The sequence below is a fragment of the Galeopterus variegatus genome, unplaced genomic scaffold, assembly GCF_000696425.1.
Source record: "Galeopterus variegatus unplaced genomic scaffold, G_variegatus-3.0.2 Scaffold959, whole genome shotgun sequence".
NCBI lineage: Eukaryota > Metazoa > Chordata > Mammalia > Dermoptera > Cynocephalidae > Galeopterus > Galeopterus variegatus.
In genome coordinates this window covers 205,743-231,574 of record NW_007727070.1, presented here as the reverse complement: position 1 = coordinate 231,574, position 25,832 = coordinate 205,743, and the positions used below count along the sequence as shown (strand labels likewise).

Below are 25,832 nucleotides of genomic sequence, written 5' to 3'. Positions count from 1 at the left end.
GGGGGGGGGAGGCTTGTGAATCAGAGCCACTCATCCTTAATACTTAAGTCCATATCCCAGGAGACCTGTGTGCACATGCATATTTACATCAAATGCTTGGCAAGATTGTACATCAAATGCTGTACAATGAGTCTGAAGGGTCTGTGGGCCCTAACCCCTAGCCCTAGCAATACTATTGCTGTAACCCTACAAGTTGCACTAAAAGATAGGAGTAAGTAATTCATAAAATTTATCTTTAAATTCATTAAAAAACTGGTGCGACCATTTTGAAGGGTAGTTTAATAATATGTATCAGGAAGGCTGTAAAAATAACAGGTTTGAAGGGTCTATGGGCTCTAACCCCTAGCCCTAGAAATACTCTTAGCCCATTTTTGTGTTGCTATAACAGTATATCCGAGAGGCTGTAAAAATAACAGGTTTGAAGGGTCTATGGGCTCTAACCCCTAGCCCTAGAAATACTATTGGAAAACTTAGTATAACTAAAATAATGAAACGTTTTGGCTTTAGTTATGAATTGCAATACAATTGGCTGCAATGGCAGGAGTCTGACAATTGCCTAGCCACACAATTAGCATAGCTATTGCTATAGCTATTGCTTTAGCAATACAACCCCCAACCACCAGGAAGAGCATTAATCCATTCATGAGGGATCCGCCCCCATGACTCAAAACAACTCCCAACACTGCCACATTGGGGATCAGATTTCCACATGAGTTTTGGGGGGAGAATAACATCCAAACTCTATCAGTGGTGATTTGTTACAGCAGCAATGGGAAGCTAATACAATTCCCTAAGTGGGCTCCCCATTTCCTGCCTTGTTTCTTTACAATGCATTCTCCACACCACAGACTGGGGATGTTTTAAAAGTGTAAATCAGATTGTCACTGTCCTGTTTAAAGCTTTCTTAACAATCTTCTGTTTATATCTGGAACGAAATTTGAATTTACCATGGCCACAAACCCTACATGATTTGGCCACTGGCTAGCTACCTCTCCATAGTCCTTCAGTCCTCATTCCACATGCCTTCTCCACCCACATCCTCATCTCCCAGCCTTGCTAACACAGGACAACTTGTTTCCCTTCTGGGGCCTTTGCACTAGCCATTCCCTCTATCTGAAACATTGTGTCCCCAGATCCTTAAATAGCTGGACCCCTTAGGTTTCAGCTCAAAAAGTTCTCTTCAGAGAGAACTCCCGTGACCCCAGCCTAGAATAGTGCCCTTGTCACTCTCACCTGTATCACCCTGCTTAGTAGTCTTCACAGCATTCATTCTTATCTGAAGCTACACCACTTGTTTGCTTGGTGATTGTCTATTTCCTCCCTGCCCCTTTAACCCAAGTTCCAGGAAACCAGGAACTTAGCTTGTCTTGTATCCTGCTGTATCCCCACCCCCTACAACAGTGCCTGCCACAGGATAAGAGGTACTAGCGAAATCTGTGGCATGATTCAATGCTTGGCTTCACGGAGGGCCCAGGGTTCAAGAGCGGGGCCTAGAACCCAGGTGCCTTGACTGAGGTGGAACTAAGACTTCCTAGGTGCCAGGGACTGTTCTACGTGTTTAATATAAATTCATTTACTCTTCACAATCACACTGTGACGTACATACTATTACTATCCTCACTTTAAGGACAAGGAAACAGGCACTGTTAGGTAACTTGCCCAACATAAAGCTGAATATACACAACCACACATTTCTGTCAAATCCATCTTTTGTCCTCGTTCCTTTACTCTGGTTGGAGTGAGAGGATTTCTTGCCTCTAAAATCCCAGCACAGTCCAAGCGCCCTCTGGCTCGTTTCTCTCCCTGGACAGGGGAGGGCGTCCCATGGCGCAGGCGCGCGGCGTCGCGGACGGCGGAGAGCGGAGGCGGGATTGATGGAAGAGAATTGAAGCCTAATAGCGGAAGTCCCGCCCAGGCTAGGCGGAACTTCCGGCTCCAACAGCCGTGGGTTTATGCTGACGGAGCGGAGCCAGCAGCGCCGGTATGGTGCTGCTGGAGAGCGAGCAGGTACGGCCAGATGAGACCGGCCGAGGGACGGGTGCAGTTCGGGGCTTAGCTCGGGACCTCTGTCTCCTTCTGCGGGAGGGACAGGGACTTGACGTGGCAGGGCGAGGATTTGGGGCTGCCTAACGGGGCCGGGCTTGTTGTGTTCCAGTTCCTGACGGAGCTGACCAGGCTCTTCCAGAAGTGCCGGTTGTCGGGCAGCGTGTTCATCACCTTGAAGAAGTGTAAGCAGCCGTCGTCGCGGTGGGGCCGGAAGGAAGCTGGGATAGGGCGCCCTGGAAGCCGAGCGATGCCCAGACCGGGTGCCCAGAGAACATTAGGGATTGTGGCTGGTGCGGCCCCCAGCACTTAGCCACCTAGGTCGGTTCCGGTTACAATGGGCCCCAAACACGTCAGCGTTCTTTTTGTCAGGGATCCCAAACCCCGCCACAATTAGTGAAATTTAATATGCTTTGGTGTTATAGTGTTTCTGTCCTGGAAGTAGTTGTCGTTTCTCCCAGATTTGGCCAATCCGTGATAGCTGATGATGAGGTTAAGAGAACTAGAGCAGTGGGGGTGGATTAGGTCACCTCTTCTTATCCTTTCTCTAGTATTTTAACTTTTTTTCTACCTATCAGCAACGTATGTGGCTGTGCTTACCAGGATGTATTTTTCATGCAGATGATGGTCGAACTAAACCCATTCCACGGAAAGGTTCTGTGGAGGGCTTTGAGCCCTCAGACAACAAGTGTCTGTTAAGAGCTACTGATGGGAAAAAGAAGATCAGCACTGTGGTGAGCTGGGTTCCTATCTCATTTCGGAGTTTAAACTTTAAAGACTACAACTGAACTAAGGATGGGGCACATCTAAAACAGGCTTTTCCCCTTTTAATATAAAGGTTATTATGTAGTTCCCCAGCTACTGTGGGACCAGGATCTTACTTTACTATCTTTTTTTTTTTTTTTTTCAAGATGACCGGTAAGGGGATCTTAACCCTTGACTTGGTGTTGTCAGCACCACGCTCAGCCAGTGAGCGAACCGGCCATCCCTATGTGGGATCCGAACCCGGGGCCTTGGTGTTATCAGCACCGCACTCTCCCGAGTGAGCCACGGGCCGGCCCCTTTACTATCTTTTTTTTTTGTGGGTGGCCAGTAGGGGGATCCGAACCCTTGACCTTTTACTACTTTAGTAGAATCTTCACAATAAAATTAAAATGAAGAAGGTAGAGATCAAACACTTCTTAGTTCTGCTAAAATTTTTGTGGAAATTAAACTAGTGTATTGGTCCTTAAGGAGCAGTTGGCATAAATATTTGATTCCTTATCCTGTTACTGTGCTGGGCCTTCAATAAGTAGTTTATTGGTACCAGATGATGCTCTTACTTTTAAGCTGATTATTCCCTTATCTGTGTGGTTCACATAGCAAGCTTTGTTAGGCTTGGTGCTTGAGAGAACACACATCTAGTCAAGAACCCTATCTTTCCTTTCACAGTGGAGGTTGAATATGGCAAAGCAAGAGACTTCCTGGATTCTGAGTGAATACTTTTTTATTCTGCTGGGGCAGAACCAGACTGCCTTCTAATCACATTAGTATAGTACGTTCATGAGAATGTAGACTATAATTAGTTGATAAGTCTCCCTTTACAAGTTACCATGAGAGACTTTTACAGTCAAGCAAGGTTATGTGATTTTTAAAAATAAAGTTTGATATTGTGAAATACAAAAACCTAAGGACTCTCCTTTACAGGTAGAATTTCTTTTGTGGTAGCTTGCATTGTGCTTAAATAGACCTGAAGTAATGGAAGGCATGTTTAAAAATAAGGTAGGGAGGGAGTAGTTTAAATCTATCTTGCACAAAAAATAAATATTGAGAGGTCCTTTGACATCTGTCAGAACCCAGGGAGAGAACTCAGTGCCATATGTGTAAGGGATTTCAATAGAAGTGAGAAACAGCTTCTTTAAGGAGCCTGCTTTTGCCTTTCACATCTTGGTGCAATTCTCATGTGGAAAAAGGAGCAGAGCTACTTTGCTTGTTCCTCAGGCATAGGAAAGTGGAGTAAAAAATAGTCTTTAGTGTATTATGACTCCTAGAGTTGGGAAGAAGTATTTTAAAGATTTTGAGGTACTATCTGGGGTGGAGTAGAGGATACTTATATGGATAATAAGAGTGACCTATTTTTTCCTTCTTTTCTAGGTGAGCTCCAAAGAAGTAAATAAGTTTCAGATGGTGAGTTTTTGGTATTCTCCATGTCCCCCTTTTCAGGGCAAGAGTCAGCCTAATAGTGAACACTGGATTAAGATTGCTGTTTGGATTCATTGCTCTCCTGTGATAAATTTTACCAACTTTTTTTTTTTTTTGCTGGGAGCGGCTGGCTGGTAGGGTAGTTTTACTAATATTTTTCAAGTAAGAGCTGCCAAGCTGTGAATTTCAACACCAATATTGTCTTCCTTTCTAATTTTTTAGTTATATTGTGTTGTCTTAGGCTTCAGATATACTCTACTTACAGTATAGCTGAGCAAGAAATTGCCTGAAGTTTTGCTTAAAAAAGTAAAAAATGTGTAACTTACTGTGGGTGAGTGTTGCAGAAGCTGCTATAGGTTGAGCATCCCTAATCCAAAAATCTGAAATGCTACAAAATCTAAAACTTTTTGAGTACCAACATGATGCTCAAAGGAAATGTTCATTGGAGCACTTCAGATTTTGGATTTTCAGATTAGGGATGCTCAACTTGTATGGGTAGTCTGCAAATACTCCAAAACCTGAAAAAATCCAAAATCTGAAACACTTGTCCTAAGCAGTTAGGCTAAGGGATACTCGACCTGTACAATGTGAAAGAGAGTGTTTTACACTCAAACCATTATATTCTTTATCAGTTAGTCTTTCTGATTTTGGCTACCCTAAATCCATTATGGAAATAGGGCAGCAGCGCCACCAATTCACACATCTTCCTGCTAAAGTCATGTTCTGTGTCTTTCAGGCTTATTCAAACCTATTGAGAGCTAACATGGATGGGCTGAAGAAGAGGGACAAAAAGAGCAAGAGTAAGAAGAGCAAAGCGGCACAGTGAAGGGCACCAAATTTCCTGCTTTCACCAACTAACCACTGAATTGCTATTTTTCCTTTGGTTTTTCCTTTTGGCCACAAAGCAAGGTTTCTGGGTCCCCCACAGTAACTGTTTTCACGTGAGTTTAGGGTTCTTTTGGAAAGAACAAGGTTGTAATGTTTACAGTGTAGTTGTGGTAAGAGGCCAGTTTATTTTAGATCTGGCTAATTGGTCTGGGCTGCATGATTGTATATTCCTGGATTATAGTTTAAAAGTCTCTGTAGTCATCTCTGTGAAGAGCAATTTATCATTAAACCTGTCTATTTATCAGTACTGACTGTCTCTTATTTATTCTTTTCCCAAAACTTTTTTAATAGTTGTGTCAATAACTACTAATTTTGGAATGATATGATTAATGAATAGGCTTTATTCCTATCTTCTAGGTTACCAGAATTGAAACCTTCCACGATAGAAAAAGTCATGTTATCTCATGGGTATTCTCACCTGGCTGTACAATTTTATCGTCATAGTTTCTTTAGCAAAATTTGAATGAGTTCTCATAGCAAAATGAGAGTTTGCTTAATTATCTTAGGATAAATATATTACAAAATCCTCAAGAATAGATTCCAAGGTAGTAATGAATTTTGGTTTCCTTATGCCCTTTAGTTTGGACATTTTTTATGTGCTTAGACAATAGGACCAAGAGAAGAACAAGGCTATTGTGTTCCAGCTCCATAAAACCATTAGTATTAATAAATTTGCAATTAAAAAGCAGCAGATATATGAAAGCATTTATTATATCCAAAAAGATAAATTCACGATATATTACACATGAAAAACTCACAAAGCTCAACTTTGTAGGGCAGCTTCTTAGAATTTAAAGTTAATTTAAAATTACAATGAATGTACAACATTCCATTATTCCAATATAAGCCCCTGTCTGTTTGAATAATGTAATGACAGTTCTTTAGGGTTAAAATAAGATTCTGTAGTAGTCATCTCTGTAGCTATATAGGAATAGCACAGACACCCTGCAAAAGAAGAGAAAAGGTAGATTATAAGGACAGTTTAATGGGTGAAGAACAGAGTTAATAAATTATTTTTAGAACACTTAACTGTAGAAGCTTTGTTTAATCAAAAACAAGATGGAAACCTAGTCACTAAGAAAATTACCTAAATTTTACACAAGCTCTGACTGGCAAGGGTCTGCAGTATAAGGCCTTAAACAAGGAGACCACCATTCACCTCACAGGCTTCCTTGTTGCCTTTAACTGGATAACATGAATGACACAAGGACATAAAGCAAAACAGTTATAGCTATTTTCTTTTATTTAAACATACTTTCATTTTTTTTTTTTTTTTTAAAGATGACCGGTAAGGGGATCTTAACCCTTGACTTGGTGTTATCAGCACCACACTCTCCCGAGTGAGCCATGGGCGACCCCTAAACATACTTTCAGAAGTGAGTTATCTGGGTGAACAAAATTATAATTGGGATAGCTACTCCTAGGTCTGCTGTATTTTGTTATAGGTGAGATCATGGCCGTGATTCGCAGTCCAGACAAGATTTACTGGTTGTCAGCTGCAGTTCTAACAACAGCTTATCAGCCATCAGACCTCAACAAGATAATAAAATATGCATCACTCTGAAATCCCGCCCTGACTTTTAACCGTGTGAAACCCTCTCAGCCTAAGTGATAACTTACCTTTTTTCTACTTTGATGTTATAAATTTCATCACAGACTGATTTGAGGTATCTTTGCTTTGGCAGGCGTGACAGCAGCTGCTTCACAGTTGTGTTAAATGCCTGTTCATCAGCATCCCACTAGGAGAAAATAGATAAGACTTAGCAACAAAGGCACTAGGGTTTATTAACTGGCTTTTTCTGGGTCACTGATGAAACCAATGCCATTCCCCTTTCAGGTATGCCAGAAGAATCAGTTATAGGGAGATAGTAGAACTGGTGGGGAGCTGCTGGGGCTCCTCCTTTGAAGCATCGGTTTTCTTCAGAACAAGACTGCTTAATTAGAGCCTGATGAATAATGCTGCAGTCCTGGTGTGCTAATGTGACTTTAGACCAGTTGTTGCTGCTACTGTTTACTTTGTGTAAAATGGAGCTGTCACCCCAGTGTGTATTCAATTGATTGGCTCACAAATCAGCAAATTGCCAGTATAGTGCTATATGTTTGTAAGAGAGGAACAGAAAACATAATATGAAATATTAGTTTTGGGGCAAAGTTCATTTTTTTTTTGTAGCTGGCCATTGCAGAGATCCAAACCCTTGGCCTTGGTGTTATAATACTGTGCTCTAACCAACTGTGCTAACTGGTCAGCCCCAAAATTCATTTTTAATCTAATCTGTTACTAAACACTCTAGATAGACAAAAGAGTATTTGACATGATGTTGTAAAAATCAGCTATAGCTATGATTAAAGTTAATTATTCTTAATAGCAAAGGTACCTTCAAAGTTTTAAGAGTTCTTATTTAGGCTATTTGATGATAAAGGTATGTACCTATTAAAAAACATAAAAAAGGACCTAAATTAATTTGAATCTTAAAAAGCCACTTTCTAGAAAAGTATGATTCCCTCAATATAGGATTTAAGAATACATATCACATAAAAGGAACGCTGTTACTAAATTCCTGGAACTTCCAGAAAAAGACTACCACTAAGAAAGTTTAATGCTGTTTTCAATTTTCTTTTGGCAAATTAACAGCAAGGATTTGGGATTTTAAAGGCCACAGTGCAGAAGAACTCATGTTACTTACCTCTAATGACAAAAACTGTAAGATTGTTTCTTTGGGTAGATCCACCTATGAATCAATACACAGAAATGTATATCATCTATCAGGGAGCTGTACGCAGCACTTATTGACCTATGACTATGGTATCACTTTGGATGGAGCATATTGACCTATGACTATGGTATCACTTTGGATGGAGCAATATGAATAGGTCTGGCGGTCTGGGATGCTGGCGTGCTATAAAACAGACTTAATGAACTATGCAGGGATAAGACCTCAGCACTGGCAAACTAATAAGCAGTGGAAACTACTCCCCATCCCTACACACCACACTCCAAAGGTTTGACACTGCTGCATATATTCAGTGTAGCCTTAGTTAAGGCAAAGGCCTGAGAAGCAGAAAAATGGTATTCATTTCCCCTTTCCGTCTTTCAGAGGAAGTAAGAGGAGAAATAAAAAACCTTCCATTTTCTCCCCAGTTTTTTACAGGTTTAGATCGCATGTAGTTCACATCAGTGACAAGACCTACATCCAGGTACTGCTGACACTGAGCAAAAAAGCCCTGAATTCTGAGGCATCTACTTTGACAGTATGAACAAGAAGCTATCTTCAAAATGTTAAAGAAAGGGACTTACAGCCAAAATTTCAATTTCACTGCTTTTCTGTTGTAAGTTGGCAAGGGAGGTCTGCAGTCGGGTTTGTACCTGACAAGAAGAAAATGGAATTCAGAACATGTTACACCAAGCCATTTTTCCAGGAAACAATCACAGGGTGACAAACCAAAGCCTAGAAAGGATCCTGAATAGTATTTAAAGATTTGCTCTTAATCCACCTTGGAAAGAGCCATTATAATCTCAGAGGAAATGAGATTTTATAACCTATCTTGATCATTTAATAATCCTTTTTTGTTGCTTATTTCTTTATAATTTTGAAATGATATTAATAAAGACTCAGTGCAGAGAAGTCATGCATGTGAAAGCAGAGAGATTTTAGAATTAAGCTAAATTTGGTAAAAGGGGAGGGAGGTGACAGCAATGAGAACATGGAACTCAAATATGGTAGGTGATGAAGGCAGGTGGAAGATGGGAAAAATGGGCTTCCACCCAAATCCTGAGAAAACAGCTAGCAGAGCTTACAAAAATCAGGTACCTGATCTTTTCTATTTCAGTCTAGTTCCATTTCTAAATAATGACTGCTCTCTTAACACTCACCCTTTCCCACAGCTCCATAGCACACTGTCACACTCATATTCAATATATTTAGCTTCACATTCTATTATTTTCTTCTATTGTTCTCTATATAATGCACATGCTTCTAAGGCTATACACTTTTTGAGGACTGGGGCTATGTCAATGTCTTTATATTTTACATGGTCCTTAGCACAACATCAGGCACAGAGCAGATACCAAACCCATGTATGGAATGAGAAACCTATCTCAAGTCTGTGATCAGCCTCTTGCCATTTAGAACAAAATCAAATAAATCCCTACTTCCCCTTGAGCCAGATCAAAAGTTTTGTTTAGATGCAGTCATTCCGACCACAGGTGCTTCCAGGTGCCTACAGTGCACACTGATGCCTCCCCAGAGGACAGATGGGGCCAAATCCTGGCACCAGAGAGACACTTTGTGTTGATGAAATTTGGGAAGTCACCAAGTTAGGAAAGTGGGAAGAAAAATATTTCCAGGAAACTCCACGTTTCTTATTTTCCTTTTCTTTCTCCTCTGTAGTTCACATTAAAAAGCCAAAGACACCTGCCCGGTATACCTGAGTTTCATATCGCCTCCTGGTGCTGGCTGACAGTTTCTCCGGGGCTATCACACTCACTAGGGGAACCACGGTTGCTCCATGGATTTCAAACAAACCTGAGACAGAGAGAGTTTCAGAATGCCTTATCTGGTCCCACTTATTCTGGTCTCACACACCACAGAGAGAAACAGAGTTTACTAGTAAAATCCTGTAGTGCTTCTAAGGGCTAGGTCATGTCTGGGCCTTGTTTTCTATCTCTGCAACCACCAGCACTTGGCCAGGGAAGAGCCCAGAACCCCAACACCCAGCACTTTTGATGCTCGTTCTCCTCAGGTGGGGGCGGGGGTGACGAAGGCATAGGAAGGCAACGTGAGTCACCAAAACCTCATGAGCCTGAGAAAATCAAAATGAACATCCCCCAAACTCTAGTGCTTCTTTAAATTCCTCAAAGTATATGAAACCTGAGAGTGACACAAAGTTTATGCTAACAGAAATGAACAGTAAAGGGGCCGGCCTGTGGATCACTTGGGAGAGTGTGGTGCTGATGACACCAAGGCCACGGGTTCAGATCCCTATATAGGGATGGCCGGTTCGCTCACTGGCTGAGCGTAGTGCTGAAAACACCAAGTTGGGGGTTAGGATCCCCTTACCAGTCATCTTTAAAAATAAATAAATAAACAGTAAAGACCCAATTCTATTAAAAGCCAAATATGTCTTCTCGTGGGCTTAATTGGAATACTTCTTTTTCAATAGGTTGACAGAGGTGATGAAACTAAAGGCATAACCATCACCACTGTTTCCTCTTGCCTTTCATGAAAACCAAACGTATATATTGTCTTTCTCCAAGGAATTTCAAAACACATTTCTCCAATCCTATGTATGGTGAAAATTTCCAGGAAAATTATCCACATTTCATTTATACAATAAATTGAATCAAAGGAATATTAAGCCAATTTTAAAAGTAAGACAGTAAGACAGATCCTGACGTATCAGTATCAGAAGAGTCAACTGAGTCCCAGCTGTTTTATCATTTTCTAGGATGTGGGTTTCAAAACATAGGAATAAGTTCCACGTGGTACATTTATTGTACATATGTTATTTTAAAAATATATTTCCAGTATCACAAGGAGTAGTCACAGTCACAAGTGCTTACAGCAATCAAACATACAAGCATTATTATGTTCAGATTATAATTAGTAATTATACCTGAAGCATTAGAAAATGACCCCTTCAGATTTTGCACTGCTAGATTATCAGAAGCTTCTCTAAAAACAAGCAAACAAAACCAATTAGAAAACAGCCTATAAGGGAAAAGCAACACAGATAACTTACAGTGACCTACATGTATAGTGAGCCACTTTTCTATGAAATATAAAAACCTATTTCTCTTGTTTATTAGTGGGAGGAAAAACAAAAACAACAAAAAATACGCACTTAGTTATGCTTTTGGTCATGAGCAAGTAAAAAATTATAAAGGATGTCACTGCAAGTTAACAGATGCCTAAAGAAAACAGTCTGATTTATTCAGCTGGGTCTGAAATCCTGGCTCAGAACAAGAAGCTAATTTCAATGAAATATAATGGGTGTTCTTTCCGCTCCCCTTGTAATACAGGGAAACACTAGCAACAGCATGCTCCACCTTCATTATGGCAGCAGCCTTGCCGACCACCCACAGGAGAACATTTGGTAAATAAGGATATTCTTTCACAAGCTGTGAATGGCTGTTCTTTCAAATTCTGTGAATTATATAGCCTTTGAGAGATACAATAGCACTCTGTCTTGGGAAAACAGAAATAATCATTTGCGTGGAGGAAAGATTTTGAACCTTTCCCTGCTAAAACTAAATCCCATCTAGCCTTTTAAGTGTCTTAACAATGTTCGCCCATAATCACTATTATTTAGTTGGCTATTTTTTGTTTTCTCTTCTAAGCTTCTCTTTGATTTGATCTGTAATTCTAATACCTGGTGAATTCAAGAACATTACATTCCCCCAGAAAAGCCTAAAGGGTAAACTTATTAACAGAAAGTACAAATGGGAAGGGGTGGGGGCACGGGAGGAAGAAAAAAAGCAAGGAGGTTTACTTTCTATAAGCTAGGATTTCTCAGTCTTGGCACTATTGACATTCGGGGCCAGATAATTCTTTGTGTGTAGCAGGGAGGGTGTCAGTCCTGTGCACTGTAGGATGTTTTAGCAGCATCCCTGGCCTCTACTAGATATCAGTAACCGTTGTGACAACCAAAAATGTCTCCAAGTGTTGCCAGATGTCCCCTGGGGGATGAAATCACTACTGGCTGGGAGTCACTGATGTCAGCCAAAAAAAGAGTGTTGTACTTTCTAATTATGAGCACATATGGGGCCGGCCTGTGGCTCACTTGGGAGAGTGTGGTGTTGGCAGCATCAAGGCTGCAGGTTCAGATCCCTATATAGGGACGGCCGGTTAGCTCACTTGGGAGAGTGTGGTGCTGACGATACCAAGTCAAGGGTTGGGACCCCCTTACCAGTCATCTTTTTAATAAAAAAAAAAAAAAAAAAAGTTATGAGCACATATGTAAGAGTTGCAAGTGTACAGAAAAGTTTAATGAAGAAAGTTGATACGTTTCTTTTTTACTCCAATTAAAAATTTGGTGCATCCTTCCAGACATTTTCCTATGTATAGGTTATATATTTTGGTTAAAATGAAAAAGGGCATGTTCCTATTGTGAACATGCCTCCATGTCAATAAACTCAGCTTTACTAGAATGATCATTTTTAAAGGCTGCACAGGATTTCACAGCATTTCTCTTCTACTAATCTTCTATTAATCTTCTACTAATGCATATTTTGATATTATAAAGGAGAGATTCTCAAAGTGTGGTCCAGGGACACTTGGAGGTCCCTGAGATTCTTTTGAGGGGTCTACAAGGTCAAAACTATTTTCAAAAATAATCCTAAGATGTTAATTGTCCTTTTCACTCTCGTCCTCGACAAACGTGCAATGGAATTTTCCAGAGACTACATGATGTGTGACAGCACAACAGATTGAATGCAGAAGCAGATACGAAAATTGTTTCTTCTATTACAGCAATAAAAAGATCACAAAAATGTAAAACAATGCATTAAAGAGGTTTGTGAATATGTGAAACAATGCTGCTTTTCTTACTAAATTTATTTTGTTTTGGAAAATAGTTATTTTCCATAAAAAATGTTATGTAAGTTAACATGTAATGTAATTATTGTTACCTTAAAATGAATAAATATGTATTTTTTAAAGGCTTAAAATTTAAATTATAACACATAAAATATTGATCTATATAACCCACATAAACTAAAGTTCTTTGGGGTCCTTAAATAATTAAGGATATAAAGGCAATGCCTTGATAGAGATCTTTATACATACCCCCATGAAATAAATTTTACTATGAATTCCTCGAAGTGGAATTGCTGGGTCAATTTTTTAAAATTTTTAGTTTTAAGGGTTTGAACTTACTTTGCTAAATTCCTGTCTAGACGGTTGAACTGATTTATACTCCCGTAATGAGAGATCTTTTCCCAGGACATATTATATCTTTCAAATTATAGGGAAAAAAGACTCCTGAAGTTTGATGATTAACAGACAGAATGCGATAACGGCAGGTAGATTTGCGCTCCTTAGGCCTTTCAAAAAGATAAAATATTCTTGGAAATGTTATGGAGGACAAATGTTGCAAGCAAGATATGAGCAGTCTTATACAAGTGCATCATGTAAATAAACTGCTGACCGAGTTTTTCAGAAGCAATAGAGTGATTCATTAAAAGTAATCCTGATCTATCTTTATTTCTCAAAAGGATCAAATTGACTTTTAAAATAAATGTATGTAGGTTCTTTATAGATAATCACAGCAGCTTTTGTTCACTGTTACCTGATATTCCTGTCATCACTGACTTTAGTCCTCAGTTTCTGCACAACATGGTCTACAAGATCGGTCTCCAGCACGCGCTTCTCTGTCTGTCTGTCCTTCTCAAAAGACTTAACCTTAAAGAGAATGAAAGAGTTCATCATTTGGAAGCTTCTGAAGCCAAAAAGCTGGCTCAGAGTACCACAGTAAGATTGCTAAGTGAACAGGTTCGGGGTTCTTAACCAGTGGCATTTTGCATTGTTTGGGGACATTTTTGGATGTTGCAATGGTGGGGAGTGCTACTGGCATCTAGTGGGTAAGAGGCCAGGGATGCTGCTAAAAAATGCATAGGGCAGCCCCCCACAACAAAGAATTATCTGGCCCAAAAGGTTAAAAGCATTGCTGTTGAGAAACCTGGTCTGGACTAGTTTATCACAGATGGTAGAATTAGAAAACAACAACAACAAAAAGGCCAGGATGAACCAACTCCCAACCAATCAAATGAATCATTTGATTCATTCACATATCCTTCCCCTTTGAACATTCTCTGGTCGATCACCAAGGTTTCTCAGACCTCAGCATTATCCACACCTCCTCCCTCTCCTTTCCAAACCCAAGTCCTATCGTCCCACTTTCATGATACCTTCCCTTTCATCTTCACACCCTTGGCCAGCACCCTACCTTGGTCTGGCCTAGCCTGATATCCTTCACCTTGCTATCCCTCCCTCACTCCATTCCATACTACACATTCCCTGCAGATTAATTTTTCTCAAATACAACTCTGATGTCCTCTTCTGTCTAAAACATACACGGGCTTCCCGTTAGCTGCTAAATAATGTCCAAATTCCTTGGTCTGGCATTCGGGCTCTCCGTGATCCTAGCTATAACCATTCTTTCCTGCTGAATACCCTTCTTCACAATCCCTCTGCTTCACCCAACACTGCAGGCCTGCCTCTAACTTTGGGACAACCTACTGAAAGAATAACCATCACCTTTGCTATTCTCTCTGCTTAGGTGCTTTTAGCACTTATCTCTATCCTATCCATCCTGGAGGATCCAGCATAAATTCCACCACCACCCTGAAAATTTCCCTGCTGCTTCTGACAAACTCTCAGGCTGAGGAACCCTCAGAGAACTTTATCTGTAGGACTCTGATTTTCTAGCCTTTCAGCATCTTCTAGCTCGTAATCATGCACAAATGCTTTACGTTCCCTACCAGATTATAGGATCCCTGACAGCAGGGCCTGTAGCTTGAATGTCTCTGTATCCTCCATGACCCTACCTTCAATCCCACTCACGCTGTGAATGCATCAAATACATTTGGCGAATGGATAGATGAAGTGATGTCTTGCTTTTCAAATATGAAGATGACGCTACTGACCCACCATTAATAGAGGCAGAAGCAAGATTCAGAAGTGCTTGACAGGCTGGAAAGATGTACCAAAGTGAATAAACTCACATTTAACAGAGATAGACATGAAGTCCTATAACTAAAGCCCTCATAATAGAAGGCCGGTCAGACATGGTGATAACTGCTGAAATGGCAATGGGTTTTAGTTGATGATAAGTTCAGTATGAGGCAAAAGAGCCACATGGTTGCTAAGAGTTAGCTCATTCATAGGCTATATTAGGAGAAGTATGGTGTCTAGACTGTGGGAGGTCAGAGACCCTTCCCATTTGTCAGAACATGCTGAGAGCCCTCTGTAGCACACTGAAAGACAGACTCTGACAAAGTATAGTGTGTTTAGAGGAGGTTAACTAGGAGGGCCAAGGATTTGGAAACCATGCTATGAGGAATGTCTTAAGTATTTGGAATGTTTAAGCCAGAAAAAAGGACACTAAGTGGCATGGCAGCTGTATCCTAAAATTTATTTCAGAGAAGAATTCAAGTTTTTATTGTGATTATTCTTGAGGGAAGAACTAGGGCCAATGAATATAAATTTTGGGAAGCACATTCTGATTCAAGTTTTAAAAATTTGCTAATAATTATAGCAGTGCATTATGACACAGGAATTATTCAGCAAGGCTAGACATTCATTTCTTGGCAATATTTCAGGAGCAATCACTGCTCTGGGAGAGGCTTGATTTGTGGGACTTAGGGTCATTTATGATCTTGTAACTAAGAAGCAGACCGTTAATAGAGACTTCCAAATCTGCCTATGAAGGATTGAGTGCTATGAGAATTACCCTCCTGCCTTAAACAACTGGAAAACCAAACAAAACATATCAACAGTGGTTCTCAGACACTGGACAAGCAGTGGAGGACTACTGTCCCTGATAGAAGGGAAATAAAGTGAGCCCCACAACTGCCCTGGTATAGTGTGCTGAGGGAGTTTCCAGACTGTGGCGCAGGGAAGGGGAACCTAAATAGCTGAGGGGACCTCCTGAGGGCAAGCTCAGGAGTCCTGCTGAGTTGAGAAGATAGACCAGAGTTTAGGTAGGTCAAGATGGCTAGAAACTGTGGGGCAGAGGACCAAGGAGGAGAGAGCTACACACTCACAGAGAAATAAAGATTTCTAAACCTCTGCAGAAGAGTTCACTTGCAACTTTGGCTGAGTACTAATCTGTGCATGGGTGAGAGGAAATTATCCAAGGCTCAGGAAACAACCACCAGAAATGAGTAGGCATAATAATTTCTGGAACTCACAGGGCTGAGAATAGTTCTTGTTCTCACCAGAGTGGAGAAGGCTCATAATACACAGGGCTTCAGGCAGAATCCTCCAAAGGGTACCTTAGTAGTGGGGCTAAATTAGTCCTAGACAAAAGCTTCCCTGGACCTGCCTTAACAAAGCTTAAAATCAAGCTTGGGAGGGAACAAACAGAATCTAAGTATCTTACCTACATCAAAGCCCAACAGTATTTATAGGAACATAAGAAAACCGAGCACCCAACAATGTAAAATTCATAATGTCCAACAACCAATCAAAAATTACTGGCATGCAAAGTGATAGGAAAGTAAGACTCATAACCAGAAGAAACATCAATAGATAGAAACAGACCCAGAAATGTCAGAGATGATGGAATTAATTAATACACAAATACCCTAAAACAACTATTATAAGCCTTTTAAAAGATGTAAAGGAAACAAGAACTATGATAAGGAGATAAAAGACAGACATAAAAAAAACATAAACGTAACTTGTACAGATGAAAAAAAACACACAGTATCTGAAATGAGAAATGCACTGGACAGGGATTAATAGATTAGATATTGCAAAATAAAAGGTCAGTGAACTATCCAGGATAAAGCAGAGAGAGAAGAAAACAAACAACCCCACCCCCCAAAACCCCAGAGCATCCATGAGCTGTGGGGTAATAACAAATGATTAACATGCTGTAATCAGAGCTCCAGAAGGAAATGTGAAAGAAAGGATAGAAATATATTTGAAAAAAATAATATCTAAAAATTGCCAAATTTGATGAAAACTATAAACCTACAGCTTAAAGAAGCCCAACGAATAGCAAGTATTAGAAACATAAAGAATACCACAAAGAGGCAGGTCATAGCATATAAAATTACAGAAAACCAGTGGTAAAAGAAAATCTTATGAGCTTCCAGAAAATAAAAAAGATATACTATACACAAAGGATCAAAGCAGACTTTCTGACATAAACCATCATGTCAGAAGACAACACAACACATCTTCAAAGTGCAAAAAGAAAAAAATGTCAACCTGGAATTCTATACCTAGGAAAAATATAAAGGATCAAAGCAGACTTTCTGACATAAACCATCATGTCAGAAGACAACAAAACACATCTTCAAAGTGCAAAAAGAAAAAAATGTCAACCTGGAATTCTATACCTAGGAAAAATACCTTTCAAAAATGAAGGTGAAATAAAGACTTTGATATCAGACCAATAACAGCTGAGAGAATTCATTACCAGCAGACCGGTATTAATATTAATCTTAAAGGGAAGTCCTCCAGGCAGAAGGGTAATGGTATCAGAATGAAATCTGTCTCAGCACAAAGGTATATACCGCCAGATATGGTAACTATGTGGGTAAAATATAAAGGACATTTCTCCTCTTATTTTAAAAGCCTTTTTTTTTTTTAAAAAAAAGATGACCAGTAAGGGGATCTTAACCCTTGACTTGGTGTTGTCAGCACCATGCTCACCCAGTGAGCTAACCGGCCATCCCTATATGGGATCTGAACCCGTGGCCTTGGTGTTATCAGCACCACACTCTCCCGAGTGAGCCACGGGCCGGCCCTTAAAAGCCTTTTTTAAAAGATAATTGATTAATTAAAAACAAAATAGTAATTCACTTTCTCCAATAAGAAACAATTCAAAGGGAGAGCTAAAGTAATGGATTTCCACCCCCACACAGGCCAGGGTCTCAGGGGGAAGGTGGGTGCTCCACAGGTAACATACAGTTTGGGAATTCCAACCACTGAATTGTGAAGAATTTCTTGTGGTCTTTACCTTGACGTGGCTTCCTTCTTTATCTGAGACGAGGGCCACATAGGTGATTTCATGATGTCTGCAGTACTCTTGTAATTCTTCTTGGGACTGAAACAAATAAACGCAGTGTGTAAGATAAACACAGAGCACCTGGAGCAGATTCTAGTAATTAAGGAGAATGAAAATACTGTTTTCAATTGTATTCTCAAAGTGAATTACTAAATATGCTGACTTCAGGGGACAAAAATATTAAGCAAGAAGAGCACAGAATTCAAAGGAGGAACAAGACCTCTTTTGCCTTCCTTACTTTCATGATTGTTCTAAGGGGCCATGAACCATCAATGAGGTTGGGACATAGTAAGAGGTTTTCAAAAGCTTCAAGTGGAAGCTCATGACACCTCCAATTGAAGGTGTCAAAAATTATACCACACACACAGTGAAAAAGCTTTTTGAGGAAACAAAGTAAAGGAAACAAAAGAAATATTAGCAGGTGCAAAGCAGAACTGAAGCATAAAGCAAACAGGCATCAGGGCAGAGGAGGCTGCAGGGGATGCCACTGTGCAGAACCGAAGTCACTGGTCACTGGGCTTATACGTGCTGCGGTACAGAACACTTCTCTAACAATTTATGAAACAAGTGTACAAGTGGAAGAGGACATTGCTCTGTCAAGTGACTAAATATGATTGCTCAGCACACCTCCGATCTGAATTTTGATATGACACCCACACAAATGGATAGCAGCAGCTTCAGAAGCCTCTGGGCAGGTGATGTGAATGAAGCCAGAGGGAGGGTGGCACATGGTTGTCCCTGGTCACTGCCATGCTCTGGGACACCTTTAGTGTGGGTGAACATGTGCACAACCTCGGTTATCTCCTGGGACACACCCTTTCTGTGATTCGCACAGATTCGCACAGATATTAGTTATCTAAAGCCCCATTCTAAAGGGTAGGCAGGTGTTGAGGGGTCACTTTCCTTACCACCTTACCCAGAGCAGGGGTCAGGCCAGCACGCTGTGGGAGGTCTGAGGATACAAAGCCATAAATACACTAAACACAGAATGTCTGGGGAAGCGTGATAGGCTGGACAATGGCCCTGCAAAGACGTCTACATCCTAATCCCTGGAACCTATGCATGATCACCCTGTATTATCTGGGTGGGCCCAGTGTAATCACAGGGTCCATGTAAGATGCAGGCATGCAGATCAGAGTTAGAGAGAGAAGATACAAGGACAGAAGCACAGATCAGAGAGGAAAGAAGATGTACACTGCTAAGGTGGACGATGGAGGAAAGGGTCATGAGCCAAGGAATGCAGGAGGCCTCCTAGGAGCTGGAAAAGGCAAGAAAACAGATTCTCCCCTAGAGCTTCCAGAAGGAGCTGCCCTGCTGACACCTTGATTTTAATTCAGTGCAATTGATTTCAGACTTCTGTCTGCCAGAAAAGTAAGATAATAAACATGTGTTGCTTTAAGCCACTAAGTTTGTGGTAATCGGTTACTGCAGTAATCAGAAACTATTACAGGAAGCAACTCTAATGATGAAGAGAAAGGGTCTGACAGAATCTAAAGGTGTGGAGGACAATTTGTTATGGAAGCCGTAATGATGTGCACTTCACTTAGAGGCTCTTTTCATCCTGTTACCTGTGACCAGTCGTACATGATTTCTGCTGTGATTCCTGCTGTCCAGAGTTTCTGGGTTAGGTTGATGGCCCTGGACATGGACATCTGGCCAACACTTACAACCAGGAGGTCACAAGAGCTTACTGTAACCTGGATCAGAAACAGAGTGGTTACACTCAGAAGAGAGAGACTGCAGGCGTGGATGTGGGACCAGCACCAGGAGGGAGGCAGCAGTCAAGGAAGACAGGCGTTCTCCAAATCTTACACAGAAACATGGCTTTGCTTCCAACTGACATTGTCAGGAAAAAATGTCATAGCCAAAACACTTTTACATTAGTCTTTTAAGACTGAAATTACTTCAACTACCCTGAGCCATCAGGCAGATATTCTTTTCTTCTGGGAAAACTAATCTTGCCTAAAACACAAGGGAAAAAGTACCATTTCTAGCTTTGTAGATCACAGCAGGCTTTCTGAATGAGGGGCTTTGATAAGAGTCTGTCAACAACTGTGACATCTCCCATTTAGATAGTGCATTACAGATATGGAAAGTGAGGTTGGGGAGGGAGGAATGAACTGTCTAAGGCCACCTGGCCAGTTAGAGAGCAGGTAACAAGAACTGTAACGTGAGGACTGACACCAAGCGTCAGCTCGTCTCTCGTGTTAATTTCCGAAACCCTCGGTCTACAGCTGCCACCTCAGGGCTCCACGTGAATGACTACAACAGGCAAATGATACTTTTAGAAATGAAAGACATCTCAAAGCATGCTGGAAAGCAAAGCTGGAACTTACAGGCTCTTCCATGCTGAGGACAGCAGCAGATATCTTGTCTATGGCGACGCTGACTCCAATGGCAGTGGGAACTGGCCCCAGAGCCTGTGGTCCTCTAAACTGGGGAATCTATAGAGAGAGGCAAATAGTTCTGGTTATAAAATAGAGAAGAAACTGTGATTAGGGGGAGAGCAATAATTAAAGAACAAGCACTCTGTCAGCAGATTATCAACAAATTCAACAAAAAAGTATGTGTGTGTTTGTGTGTATAGTAAGAGAGAGAAGCAAGCATGCATGCAGATTTAGGAAATATTAACAAACGTTATATCTAGACCTGCACTGTTCATTATGGCAGCCACTAGCTACATGTGGCTACTGAGCATTTGGAATATGGCTAATCCAAACTGACATGTGCCGTACATGTCCATTTGTACTGGCTGCAAAGACTTAGAGTGGGAAAGAAAGATAATTCTTAGAAGTTTGTATACATGTTGAAATAATATTTGTGTTGAAATAATATATGTGTATAGGTTAAATAAAATATATTATTAAAACTAATCCCACCTGTCTCTTTTTACTTACTAATGTTACTAGATGGACCAACATGAAGTAGGTGCATTTCTCCCTATTCCTCCTGCTAAGTAAAGTTAAAAATCCTGGGCGTTACATATAAAATAGACATAAGACAACGCTGAAAGTGGAGAAAAGAGACTGGCTGGGCACCACGAGAGCTGAGGAACGATACATGGTGAGTTCCGTGGGTTTGCTCTTTACCTCACATATCCTGGGGCGTTACATATAAAATAGACATAAGACAACGCTGAAAGTGGAGAAAAGAGACTGGCTGGGTACCATGAGAGCTGAGGAACGATACATGGTGAGTTCCGTGGGTTTGCTCTTTACCTCACATATCCTGGATTGGGTGCTGGAGGAACTGGCAACCCAGAAATGCCAACAGAAACAAGAGCATCAATGAAAACTTGCTCTCTCTGGCCAAAGAGCCAGAAAGGAGCAACCCAGCAAGACAGAAAGCTTTTAGACAGTAACCGCCCTGCTCCAGCCAAACATTGTGGAAAAAAGCACCGGCCCACCCCCAGCCCTACTGCCTGAGCAAAGGCCGAGTAGGGAGCTCAGACACTCACCCTCACCCTCATGTTACGAGCCTCCCTCTACCAAACTCTGGCAGGGTGATCTCAGAGAAGAGCAAGTGGGGAGCCAGGACATTCACACCTGCCTGGGGGTAGTGCCTGCCCCTCCCCAAGTATCAGTGGAGGTAAGGATCCCCAGGACCCTGGACTTCCACCCTTTCCCAAGCAGTAACAGCCCATTCCTCTCTGCTGGGGTGGTGCCAGAGGAGGCTGAGTGGGAAGCTGGAATTTTCACCACTATCCAGCAGAAACAAGGCCTCCTGCCACCCCCCCTTACCTCCCACCATGTTATCAGTGGAGGCACTTGGGAAGTAGTAACAAGGCACCCCTTCCACCCTGGGGGTGTCTAAGGGGGCTGCATGAGGAACCTGGATCTTCACTCCCACCCGACAGCAGCAAGGTGCCCCCCTGCCCACCCTGGTGTGGAATCAGAGGAGGCCTGCTAAGAAAGATCTAAAGCTGCAGAGTCTCATAACATAATATGTCCCGGATACAACTGAAAATCATTCATCCTACCAAGAACTGAGAAGATCTCAGACAGAATGAGAAAGCCAATCGACAGACACCAGCACCAAGATGACACAGATATTGGAATTATCTAGGGATGTTTTTTTTTTTTTTTCTTAAAAGATGACCAGTAAGGGGATCTTAACCCTTGACTTGGTGTTGTCAGCACCACGCTCAGCCAGTGAGCGAACCGGCCATCCCTATATGGGATCCGAACCCGTGGCCCTGGTGCTATCAGCACCGCACTCTCCCGAGTGAGCCACGGGCCGGCCCTATCTAGGGATTTTAAAGCAACCGCCATAAAAATGCCTCGACAAGCATTATGAACAGGCTTGAAACAAATAAAAAAATGGGAAGTCTCAGCAAAGAAGAAGATCAAAACAACTCACTGGATGGGCTCAGCGGAAGACTGGAAAAGACAGAGGAAAGAGTCAGTGAAACTGAAGATAAAACTACAGAAATCACTCACCTAAGTAAGAGAAAACAGAGTAAAGCAAAATGTTCCAAAACGCCACAGACAAAACAAAAGATCTAAGATTTGTGTCACTGGAGTCATAGAATGAGAGGTAAAAGAGTGCAAGACTGAAAAAAACGTTCAAAGAAATAATGCCTGAAAACTCCTCAAAAATTGGCAAAAGACATAAACCTATAAAGATACTAAGCAAACACCAGACAGGATACATCCAAAGAAATTCCTGCCAAAACACATCATAATTTAATTTCAACCAAAAAACAAATAATGTTGAATGCCTCAAGTCAGAAACACCTTTCCTATAGGGGAAATAATTCAAATAATAGTGGATTTCTCACCAGAAACCAGAAATTTTGGATAAATACAACAGACTTTCTTCTCTTGAGTTTCTAAAATTATATTTCACAGTCAAAGCAAAAAATTTAACCCTGTTTGATGTGGATCTCAATGTATGTAGAGGAAATATTTAAGACAATTATATCATAAATGAGGCATGGGGTAAAGGAACATAAAGGAGGTATGGTTTCCGCACTTCATCTGAGCTGATAAAATGCTGATGTTTGCAGATCCTTGTGGTAATGGAATAGCTCCGCATCTTGATTGTGATGGTGATGACAGAATCTACACATGTGATAAGATGGCACAGAACTATGCGCATACATTGTACCCATGTCAATTTCATGGTTTTGATATTTTACTACAGTGATGCAAGGTGTAATTACTGTAGAAGTTAAATGGGTAAAGGGTTCACGAGACCTCTCTGCACTATCTTTGCAACTTCCTGTAAACTTATATTTTAACTACAGTGATGCAAGGTGTAATTACTGTAGAAGTTAAATGGTAAAGGGTTCACGAGACCTCTCTGCACTATCTTTGCAACTTCCTGTAAACTTATATTTTAGAAAAAGCTTAAAAAATTACAAATGTGGCTCACATTACATTTCTATTCCTAGATGAAAGATACAACAGTATCCAATTATATTACTGGCTCAATTTTTTGGTGTAGGTTTGAAAAATTTCAAAATAACAAGTTGAGGAAGAAATAAAGCCAAGCGAGAACAAATAAACAAATACAGGGGAAGGCCTCACCAGCAGGTCATATCTGCCACCAGCCGCAAGGATCTCAGGTAGAGCCCTCTGTCTTCGTCTGATGAAGGCCACAAACTGGAAGATGATTCCATTGTGCTGCTGGACCTTGTAAACTAAGCCCAAATTGATCAAGACCTGTAAAGTGAAATGCCACACGCATGTGTCAAGTGTGTCAAGATTCAGAATGTAGAATACAATGCTGAACATGCTGTTTTCCATCAACAGCATCAGAACAATCTATTTAGCATAAACAAAATATTCAGTAAGATCTGGCACAACATCTGTTTAACTGTAGCCTGCCAAGCAGGAGAAACTCTGCTGTCTTCCAGAATAACCATCTCTTGGAGGCTAACACAATATGAACCGCTGCATGATAGAAATCAGATGCTTATAAAGAAATCCTGATTTAAGCCAAAATTATTACTAGATAACAAATGCTCCAAAATATAAAAAAACTGAGATTTTTCTGGAAAAATCAGACACTAATAGTATTAATGAAATAAACTCATTAACCCCTTGTGCTATTATTAATGCTACAAATACGTAGTGCCATTATCAAACAGTTGCCAAACCTTTATGCCAAGTTTCTTCAACAATCCAACAACTTCCTCCAGATCTTTTAAGCCATACTTCACCAACTGGGCAACACCTGTTTTCTGTTTTATTAATGAATTTATTGTTGGCATTAGATCTTGCAAATCTCCCTTCTGCTCAATAAACTTGTAGAGTCGACACAGCTAGAAAGCAAAGAGGCACAGTTAGATGCCAACCTACAGCAGGGGAAGATTGCCTTTGCATTGTGTTTCTTACATGCAGGGGGACATAGCAGAGCTTGTGCTCCTCCAGGAGGGGAGATTTTGTGGTCAAAGGCGATTTTGGCCTTTGCCACAATCCTGACTAAGGAATATCTTTCCAACAATGCTAAAGCACCTTGCAGAAGTGCTTTAGACACATACCCCCAGTTTACTTCTATTCACAGGCATTCACTCATGGTTAACGCTGACCACAGCAAGGCAGGCTCTCGCACTAGCAGAGCCTCCATTATATATTTTCAGGCCAGGATTATTCCTCTCTCCCTGTCTCATTCTCATGAATTCCCATTACTATGGGCACACAGATGAGGGGGGACAGGAAGGCAAAGTCTGACTCATTCTAATACAGAACGAGCTAGAAATTCCCTGCCTTCCTTTGCTTGAATAGTTCAATTTGTAGCCTTGGGATACTGTCCTCTGCAGGTAGCCTCCTGATCAGTCCTTCTCAGACCCCAGCTCTCACCAGCTATACCCATGGTCTGCCCCAGAAGAGGGCAGTGGCTTGAGATGATCTACCTGAGAGCCAAGCAAAGTCCCTGGCACATAGTAGGAATAAGAGGAAATAACTATGATCTTAAAGCCAGAAAGAAAACTCCCAGGAATTAAGGCGGAAATTATTATTTTTTTTTCCTTTTTGTCTTTTTCTGTGTCCGGCAATGGATCGCAACCCTCAGTGTCGCCCCCGCACCAGACCGGGACCAGCAACGGGATCGCAACCCTCGGTGTTGCCCCCGCGCCTCGCCCAGCCAGTGAGCGGGAACCGGTCTGCATGTGGGATCCGAACCCTCGGCGGGAGCGCCGCCACGCCTCCCAAGCGGCGCACTATAGCAGTGTGCCACCGGGCCGGCCCAAGGCGGAAATTATTAAGGAACAAAATTAAAGCTATTTTGGGCTGGCCCGGTGGCGCACTCGGTAGAGTGCGGCACTTGGGAGCGCGGTGGCGCTCCCGCCGAGGGTTCAGATCCCATATAGAGACCGGTCTGCTCACTGGTTGAGCGCGGTGCGGGCGCGACACCGAGGGTTGCGATCCCGTTGCCGGTCGCGGTACGGGCGCGACACTGAGGGTTAAGGAACAAAATTATAGCTATTTTGGGCTGGCCCGGTGGCGCACTCGGTAGAGTGCGGCACTTGGGAGCGCGGTGGCGCTCCCGCCGAGGGCTCAGATCCCATATAGAGACCGGTCTGCTCACTGGTTGAGCGCGGTGCGGGCGCGACACCGAGGGTTGCGATCCCGTTGCCGGTCGCGGTACGGGCGCGACTCTGAGGGTTGCGATCCCGTTACCGGTCATGAAAAAAGACAAAAAGGAAAAAAAATTATAGCTATTTTAAGACCACAAGCAAGCAAAACCTGGTTCATCTATAAATTCGCACAGGAAGACTAAGCTGAATGAAGAATCAGCTTAACAGAGCTTAACATAATAGTTAATCATAAATAATTTCTATTTTTTAAAAAATACAAAAGATGTTAAAATCTCCTATAATCTATTTACTATATTAAAGATAAAAATTTTAAACTTAAAACCATGTCTTTGATTTAAAATTTTTTTCTTCTTAGTAAAATAAAAAATGATTTCTTCTCAAATTTTAACTTTAAACTACCTCATTAGGAAACTACCAAAATAATGTCTTTGATTTAAAA

At 41.4% G+C, this 25,832-nt stretch overlaps 2 protein-coding genes across 2 annotated transcripts in view; one reads left to right on the top strand and one right to left on the bottom strand.

The window, feature by feature from the left end:
- Positions 1-1,921: 1,921 nt before the first annotated feature.
- SRP14 (signal recognition particle 14kDa (homologous Alu RNA binding protein)) lies at positions 1,922-5,359 on the top strand. Its single transcript, XM_008573719.1, has 5 exons — positions 1,922-2,007; positions 2,156-2,228; positions 2,665-2,777; positions 4,177-4,209; positions 4,961-5,359. Exons 1-5 carry the CDS (start codon positions 1,984-1,986, stop codon positions 5,048-5,050), a joined length of 333 nt encoding a protein of 110 aa, XP_008571941.1. The 5' UTR covers positions 1,922-1,983; the 3' UTR covers positions 5,051-5,359.
- Positions 5,360-5,802: 443 nt separating this feature from the next.
- EIF2AK4 (eukaryotic translation initiation factor 2 alpha kinase 4) overlaps positions 5,803-25,832 on the bottom strand; it is a 104,640-nt gene continuing 84,610 nt past the window's right edge. The window contains exons 28-39 of the mRNA XM_008573718.1: positions 23,954-24,118; positions 23,382-23,516; positions 20,187-20,294; positions 19,419-19,547; positions 17,803-17,889; positions 13,399-13,511; positions 10,726-10,784; positions 9,538-9,635; positions 8,408-8,476; positions 7,797-7,841; positions 6,733-6,851; positions 5,803-6,057 (exon numbers count right to left, since the gene is read on the bottom strand). Coding sequence (XP_008571940.1) covers positions 6,000-6,057; positions 6,733-6,851; positions 7,797-7,841; positions 8,408-8,476; positions 9,538-9,635; positions 10,726-10,784; positions 13,399-13,511; positions 17,803-17,889; positions 19,419-19,547; positions 20,187-20,294; positions 23,382-23,516; positions 23,954-24,118 — 1,185 coding nt within the window. The 3' untranslated portion in view covers positions 5,803-5,999. The remainder of the gene's footprint in view (positions 6,058-6,732; positions 6,852-7,796; positions 7,842-8,407; positions 8,477-9,537; positions 9,636-10,725; positions 10,785-13,398; positions 13,512-17,802; positions 17,890-19,418; positions 19,548-20,186; positions 20,295-23,381; positions 23,517-23,953; positions 24,119-25,832) is intronic.

Coding starts and splice junctions, on each gene's coding strand:
- SRP14 (XM_008573719.1), top strand. CDS start 1,984: ATGGTGCTGCTGGAGAGCGAGCAG. Junction 2,008..2,155: donor TGCTGCTGGAGAGCGAGCAG/GTACGGCCAGAT, acceptor GTTGTGTTCCAG/TTCCTGACGGAGCTGACCAG. Junction 2,778..4,176: donor AAAAGAAGATCAGCACTGTG/GTGAGCTGGGTT, acceptor CTTCTTTTCTAG/GTGAGCTCCAAAGAAGTAAA.